The 8,382-nt window shown below is 31.5% G+C and overlaps 1 protein-coding gene across 1 annotated transcript; it reads right to left on the bottom strand.

Moving 5' to 3' along the window:
* Positions 1 to 513: 513 nt before the first annotated feature.
* Positions 514 to 5,430, bottom strand: LOC131177772 (probable LRR receptor-like serine/threonine-protein kinase At1g05700). The gene is made up of 13 exons (XM_058142871.1): positions 5,244 to 5,430; positions 4,401 to 4,947; positions 3,663 to 4,147; positions 3,423 to 3,564; positions 3,205 to 3,276; positions 2,900 to 2,971; positions 2,731 to 2,811; positions 2,351 to 2,502; positions 2,026 to 2,240; positions 1,793 to 1,919; positions 1,424 to 1,486; positions 1,138 to 1,327; positions 514 to 1,046 (listed from the first exon to the last, which is right to left on the bottom strand). The coding sequence occupies exons 1-13, from the start codon at positions 5,383 to 5,385 to the stop codon at positions 617 to 619; spliced, it is 2,718 nt and encodes a 905-aa protein (XP_057998854.1). The 5' UTR covers positions 5,386 to 5,430; the 3' UTR covers positions 514 to 616.
* Positions 5,431 to 8,382: the final 2,952 nt, after the last annotated feature.

Here is an 8,382-nt window from a genome sequence, read left to right on the forward strand (position 1 = left end):
AAAATATCAAAACTTCATTTCTGTAGGTTGAAAGGCTAAGATTCTTTTTTTTTTTTTTTATAAGATTTTAAAACCTCTATAAACCTAACCTTTTTTAAAACACAGTGTTTCCAAACTTATTTTCAAAATTATCCCACGCATATAGTATTAAAAGATAAAACATTAACTCACATGATACATTTATAAAATTATCTCTAAAAATTATATAATATCGTTGAAATATGTATGGTGGAGGGTGTGATCAACACCAAATTAATAAGGCTTAAATTAATGTGGCTTTCTCAAATATGGCTTCACCTTGCCCATCATTTGATGGGCCTTCATTTAAATGCACCATATTTTCCCCTTCAATTAAACTCATACTAGAACCAGGAATGCTGGTGCCTACCCAGTGAAAACATACATATTTTATTATTTATTTATAGAAATGATGGATCATTACAAATTTTATGTGTTTATAATGTTTTGTTATACACAAATATATTTTTATAATATATGTCTTTTAAAAATACGAAAAGTAAGTAGCAACATCATTTCAAATTGAAAATATTACCAGGTAGTCCATCTCTAAAAACTAAAAAGAAGAAGAAAATATTGATGGACCAGCAGAGTCAGACTACCTAGGACTCGGAGCAATTTCACTGTCGATTTCCAAAGACCTCATTTCAAGTGAGTTGATTGATCTTATCCTTCCTCTATCCATCCTTTGTGATCCAACATAAGGTGTTACTATAGCCAAACATTCTTTTATTTCAATCAATACATCACTCATACTTGGCCTTCGAATTGCAGTATTTAGCACACACGACAAGGCTATCTCCACAGCTTTCCAGGCAGAATTGATCTCAAAGTCTCCTTGTAGTCTGGGATCAACAATTCTTCCAATATCACCATTTTCAATTATTGGTGCAACCCACTGTTGTATTCGAATGATTTCTCCATTGACGTCTCTTTTTAGGGCAGACTGACCAGTTATCAGCTCAAGTAGAATGATTCCAAAACTGTATACATCACTTTTCTTATTAAAGCTTCCTGATGCTTGAGCCCTATTTGAAAAATGAAAGTAGCTGGATATCAGCAGACCATTAGCTAAATATGTTAGAGATCATTAGAATAAATATACATCTGAACACCTACTCAGGATCCATGTAGCCGAATGTGCCTGCAGGACGAGTTGTTATATGTGAACCGCTATCATTTGTGAAAGCTCTTGACAGCCCAAAATCAGCTATCTTTGCTTGCAATTTTTCATTTAATAAGATGTTGGAAGTTTTTAAATCCCTGTGGATTATAGGTGGCTTGCAACCATTATGTAGATACTCCAATCCTGCAACTTCATTTACATATTGGTTAACAAAAAGGACCAAGAAATTATCAATGAAGGGAAAAAAATAAAGAATATGTAATGGATCAGTTAGAGAACCCTGTGCTGCATCTGCTGCAATATGTATTCTCTCATCCCAATTCAAAGTATTTCCACTTGTCTCTGCAATCAAAATATACACCAATCTTCTATTTTAGTTGGTGTTTTTGAGGAAATGATGAGGTGTATGAAATAGTATCTCATGCATACAAAATATGTTTTCTTTTTTTTTTTTTTTTGTGATAAGCTAAGATTTATTATTAAAAAGCATGCAATATATGTTCTGAATTGTATGAAATAATTTTTAGAATATTCAATGAAGTATAGAATAAGAATAGAGAGGTACTTTAACCAATGCTCCTTCATTGAAAAAGTGAATTTCCAGTTAGACAAACAGATGATGTGATTAAGAGTTTTTATAGTAGTTACCTGATAAATGCTCTCGCAAATTTCCATTAACCATGTACTCATAAATCAATGCCTTATTATGACGGTCATCACAGTAGCCAATTAGAGAAACCAAGTTCCTATGATGAACAATCATCAAGAGTTGTGCCTGTATTTCAGATAGCTAATACATTTTAGCTAATATTGGTATATATATTGAAGTTCTGATTCAAGGAAAGAATAAATAATTCGACTTAACATAGACAGAATCTGACCTCAGCTTGAAATTCCTTATAGCCTTGCCTTGAATATTGAGAAAGCAATTTGACTGCAACTTGAGTGTTATCTTTCAGAGTCCCAAAGTAAACTTTTCCGAACCCTCCTTCTCCAATGATGGTTTCAAAGTTATTAGTAATACTAACAATCTCTGAATAACTAAAGGACCAATTCTTCGAAATTACCGATCCTTCCTTCTTAGATTGTGACGTTGCTGGGAAAGCATCAAAATAGATGGAGGTTTATTATTATTATTATTATTATTTGTTATACAATAATCCTTTCAGCAATGAAGATGATAATTTTTGTAAAATGAAAAATTACCTTTTTGTCTTTTCATTCTCCAAAAGACAAATATACTGCTGAGGAAGAGAAGCGCCACAACTGTTGCAACGGATGCAACAACTGGAAGAAGAAAATTTTGCTTCTTTTTCTCACAGGAATCTGTCCGGCAAAGATGTGGATTTCCATCCAAACTGCCATTAAGTATAAGATCATTAAATATCTTAGTGATCAATTATCATATGACTGACGATGATGTCATTAGATGTTGCTTCCCAAGCATAAAGAGAAACTGTTTTCCTTATATGTTGAAAAACCAATTGAAAAGAGTCCAAAAGAAAATGAAAGCATTTGGACACAGGTTAAGTTTGAAACAACTGCAGTAGATTAGCTAAAATTGAAGGATGTAAGATAGCTCAAACCTCAGCTGCAATAGTCCATTGTTAGATTTTTGGACAATAGACTGAGGAACTGAACCTGTAAGCTTGTTTCCGGATAAATTTCTGGAAAAAGAGAAAAAAGCATGAAGTAAATCCCCCTCATACACTAAGCTGAAATTTCTCATGGCAATATCGAAGCTCATCAACTTACAGAATAGTTAAATTTGTCAGTTGCGCTAAAAATTCTGGAATGGTTCCTGTCAGTTCATTGCCTGATAAATCTCTAAAAATAAAGGAAATGGCTTGTTATTAGATTTTTTTTTTCTACATGAATAGATGCAACAAAAATATGCTCATATAGACTTGTATTGCATAGAAGGCATAATGTAAGTTTGCATGTAATGATAAACTTTCATATTCATTGTAATTGAAACAGCAGATTGTACTGGGTCTCCTGGTGTTTGTGTAGAATGTAACTCAGAACCAAAAATTTATTACAAGACAATTAATACTTACAAGGACTGTATCGCTTTGAAATTGGAGAATGAGGAAGAAATCTTTCCTGTCAATTTACTTGCACTGAGGTTCCTGCTCATGATTTGCCCAGTAAGGGAAAGATATGGTGCCATTATCTAAATAATTGTATGCAGTTCACATGTTCTACAGTAATTAATTGGGAAACTTAATCAAAATAGAAGCTGTATATCAGAAGGATATTTTGAAAATGCACTCACAGAGAGATGATCCTAGGAAAATTGCCGTCATAGCTGCAGTTCAAGCCGGTCCAAGTAATATCACTCGGCAGACATGGGTCTCCTTGCCAGTTATCATCTTTATTAATCTTGTACGTTTGTTTGATGGCCATTATTGCATCAACTACGATCGATCATTCGTGAGAACAAGCACAAGGTTAGAAAAGAAGGAATCATGTAAAATTGCAGAGCGGAAGAGAAATGCAGATTGAACGATCCTACCATCTGCTGAGTCTGTGGGTGAAACGGGGGGCGGCATTACATAGAAAATCTCTAAGGCGTTGAGGATAGGTGGAAGGTCAGACCGTACAGTTGAATTGATAGAAAACTGAACATATCCATTAATTCTTGATTTACGAGGTCCAGAACAAAAGATGAGGGGCTTCAAGTATTGGAGGGTAATAGGTCCATAGTTGGCACCGTTGAAATTGATGGTGAATTCCCTTCTTGGTTTGCCTTGTGAAATATGTAATATTTCGGCGAAGTGAAAGCAGGCATAGTATTCATTGTCACCATAAGCAGGGGGGAAGGTGTGATTAAATGATCTGAGGGGACTTGGTGGTTGGGCTGCAGTTCTTAAAACTTCAACTGGTGTTTTAAGGATATTGTCTCTGCTCTCGACATCAATATTTGAGGTAGTGTTCAATGAAATACAATCATCAGGGGTAAATGTTGACCATAAGCGATCATACACATCATCCTTGTACCTGAAATCATCATAATTATCATGTTGTTACACTTATTTATGCATTGATTTGTTTTGCATTTTTTTTTTAATTTTATTTTGATTGAAACTTAAATTCGAGATTTTACAAAGACCTCCGGTATTTGCGGATATGCAAAAACAAAATAAGTTTAACTTGATAGCTTTAACTTAATAGTATCAGTTCTCTAATTAAAAGGTTAATAAAAAATAAAAAAAAAATGAAAAAAAAAAGAAAGAAAAGGATAACAATTTACCTGACCGTCCTGTTGGTTGAGTTGCCAAGGTCAAATCGTCCCATTACAGTTAGGGATCTGGACTCGATTCTATAAATGGAATGGTTCAGATGCCTCAATTCCAATGCTGAAATGAAAGGTGTTCCAGAAAAAGTATTTACGAGACACAAGTTAATATCATCCGTTAAAGAAAAATAGATAATCTCTTGGGCCACCCAAGCTGATGCATTTAAAAGTGGCACTGTCATCCAAAAATTAACTCCGAGATACACATCAAACTTTGGAATTTGATTCTTGGCATCGTAATTTCCATATTTGAAGAATGCTCTGATAAGGTAATTTTGATTTTTGCCTTGCTCAGGTCTCAATGTGTAGCAATTCTTTCTTCCTTTCGGAAAGAACCTTATACTCTGAACTAGACGCCCAAAATAAGGATCCTTATCATCATATTCAGGGGATATGTAGTCGTTCTCTCCGGTGCTTATAAAATCTTTGTCAGACTTATAAAATATTCCAGTTTCTCCGTCGAAATAATCTTGATCCACCCCACAGTCAATGCTTATGAAACCTTAGAATTTTTGGGGGGGACGAAAAAAGTTAATTGGATATTCTACTAAATATATATGATTCGATAAAAAAATTCTAATTATTTTCTTAATAACATTTGTTTTTTAGTAATGCAAATAACAGTATCATAAACCGCTAGAAAAGACAAAAATTTTATACCAACAGCACCAAGCAACAGAATCGCTATGCCAACTTAAACCAATACAGAATCATCAACAAAGTCCCGCAAAACAGGGAAAAAAAACAAAAAAGCAAGAAGTACGTAGGATATAAACAGATGCCATCAGTTGTCCCTACCCGAGTTATCGGCGGCAAGCTTTCTTCTTTCAGCGAGCTTATCATTATTTGCTGCAGCTAATTTTAAGTTTCTGAAAGTAGCAGACAGCTGAACAAAGATTAGCCATAGTGTAATTGAAAGCACTGCTTTCCGTCCATCCATGTTCCTCTTTTCCTGGCAATTTTTTATTTCTTTCTGGTCATACAAGTACACGCTCTAATACAAGTACACGCCCTACAAGTGTATATTTGACATATATAAGCGGGTGTCTGAGAGAGAGAGAGAGAGAGAGAGAGAGAGAGATAGAGAGCAGAGCCCTTCTGTCAAAATGTGAAAAAAAAAAATTTACTTATTTTTCTTCTTTCACATATATTTCTACTTCAATTACATATTGTTAAAATTCAAGTGAGTTGGTCAATCAGAGTCTGCTTTAGGATCTAAATGAATTGAGTCACTCCCAAACCACCTGTAGTTTGGGAGTTAATTGCAAAGCTTGGAAAATTAAAAGACAGGTAAAATAAGTATAGACTGTTGGAATTTATTATTGTTGTTGATTGGTTGAGGATCTTTCCCATTGCACAACGGTGAGTATTTATAATAACACCTAACTGACCCTGGAAGCATCTGGAATCAACACACCTCCACGTTTTGCACATCCTGTAGTTTTTGTAACTTCTTCTTCTGCAACTGCTTATAACTTCTTCATAACTTAATAACTTTTTCCCTGTAGTTAACTTCTCCATTCCATTACTGAATTAATTTCCAATAACCACCAAAATAATACCTAGATATTTATTTCAGGGCTCGTAATTAAATTAATGCAATAAAATTAATTAAATTAATTTTGTAAAAGAACTAATTTAATTAATTATAGGCCTGAATATAAAAAATTACATTTTTTGTGTAAACAACTGTATCATACAGCATAAGGGTGTTTTAAATTAAATGGGCAAGAGCCCCTCACTAATAGACAATAATTCATTCTCTTGAATTTTATACCCTTTCTCTACCTTAGACTAAAGTCTCATTCCTTCCATAGGACTATAATCTGCAATGGGCAAAAGCCACTCACATTAATAGACAAAGGGAAATAACCTCTTCACAATACTCTTATTTGTAATGTTAGCCCCTCAATCCTAATATAATTAGGAATCCAACTCAATTTAGAAATAACAATATAATAGGAAATCGACTGTATCTAAGAAATAATCCTCTATCCTATTGACAAATATTTCTCTAATTAAAATAAGGAAAAAAAATCTCTTCCAAATTCCATTAGAATTTTAAATCACAAATCTAAAACTCAAGCTTATAAACTTATTTAATAAATGAGCTGAGTTCAAACTTATTAATACTTAGTTCATTTATAAATTCATGAGTGAACTCGTGAAACGGCTCATCAAACATACTTATGACAAGCTCAAATATACTTAAAACAAGCTTGCTAGCTATCTTAAAAAAAATAAAAAATAAAAAAATAAAAAATTATTAGCTTAGTACATTAAATTAAAATTTTGATATTAATTTATGTTAACTGTGGTATTTTATAATGTTGTAGATAAATAAATTTTTTTATGACTACTCTATGAAGTAATATATTGCTAATTATTATTTAAAATTATAATATCATTAAATTATTTTAATTATAATTATAAAATTGAAAGTGTAATTAAATAGAGCCATTTTTTAATTAATGGTATTATTATAATTTATTGAGTCCATCATTAAACAAGTTTTAGATAATAATTAATGAAATTATATTTTTTTAGTAATTTAATTAATTAAGCTTATAATAAGTTGAGCTTGAATTCACGAGTTGAGCTTAATAAAACAAGCCAAATAAATATAATATTAGCTCTTGAGCTTGATGATTGAATTAAATGTTGGATAAACAAGTTAAATACATCCGAACTCAATAAGATCTAGACAGCTAAGGCTGAGCTTGAGCTAGCTTCATAAAATTTAAAGAGTTGATGACTTCATTTTTAGGGTGAAAGATGCCTTGAATTTGAGTATCTTTAATTATCTACCTATTATTCCAACCCATTGGACAATCAACAGAGTTGAATTAAAACTGATATGTCCCAGTTTCATGGGAAGCATTTTTCTAAACCGATTGTTGAAAAGGAAGAAACAAACAAACTTGCGAAATAAGTCATTGAAATTGAAGATTCAAGACAGGTTTTTGATTTCCCTCAAATGTCTCTAACATGGTCAGGACCACCATCATTGTTTCCTTGCAATAATTTCTATATCCTCAACTTTTTAGACTAAACTCAAGGATTTCAAATTATGGTATTTTTCAATCAAAATCAAAATGTGAGAAACATATTATTATCTTTTAAATTATAGTTCTCATAGAAATACGTAGTTTATCAATTATTTGATATATACTAAAAATAATGGTATTTCTAAATCATTTTAATTGTTTGGCTTTTTTACTATAATTCTTTAATTTTGTACGTTTTATTATTTAAAATTTTGTAATTATTATATATTTTATGAAAAATGTAAATGGAATTGAGGAACTTGAAAAAAAGTATAAAAATTGTTAAAGATTTATTTTAAATAATTTTTTATTTTTAATTTATTGAGAATATCATGTAATTTAAAATATAATAATTTGAAATTTGATTTATTTAATTTTTTTTAATGCGCAAGACTCAAACTTTGGTTGCAAGTTGGGCCAGCCTGTGGACTTTTTTGTAAGGCAAGAAGTGGACTTCGGTGAGAAACACCAGATCACTTTGACAAAGCTTCCAACCCAAAGTTGGGGAAATCTCAAAAATGTCAAAGTCGAGCCGGTCTGATTAGGGCAATGTAAGGTCTGTTTGACGTTATGTTATTAAAATAGATATATATATATATATATATATATATATATATATATATATATATATATATATATATATATATATAAACATACTGTCACACATATTCAATGATTTAAAATTATAAATTTAATTTCATGAAGCAAAAATTTTAATAATGTATTTTTATATTGAATTTTTCTTTTTTTTTTTAATATGAATATATAATCTTACTAAAGCATATAATTATGTTTATTTAATTAGTCCAGATTTCTTAACATTTTGATTAGGGTAGGATTTTTTAAGCGCAACAATGACTTTTCAAAATGCTTGTAATCAATTTATCGGC

Source organism: Hevea brasiliensis, unplaced genomic scaffold (genome assembly GCF_030052815.1).
Source record: "Hevea brasiliensis isolate MT/VB/25A 57/8 unplaced genomic scaffold, ASM3005281v1 Scaf86, whole genome shotgun sequence".
NCBI lineage: Eukaryota > Viridiplantae > Streptophyta > Magnoliopsida > Malpighiales > Euphorbiaceae > Hevea > Hevea brasiliensis.

Bases quoted from the DNA above. Each gene is read 5' to 3' on its own strand.
- LOC131177772 (XM_058142871.1), bottom strand. From the start codon at position 5,385: ATGGATGGACGGAAAGCAGTGCTTTCAATTACACTATGGCTAATCTTT. The intron at 4,148-4,400 runs GTAAATTGTTAT...TGATGATTTCAG, and splicing joins TCAACCAACAGGACGGTCAG to GTACAAGGATGATGTGTATG. The intron at 1,328-1,423 runs GTTCTCTAACTG...ATGAAGTTGCAG, and splicing joins TGCAGCAGATGCAGCACAGG to GATTGGAGTATCTACATAAT.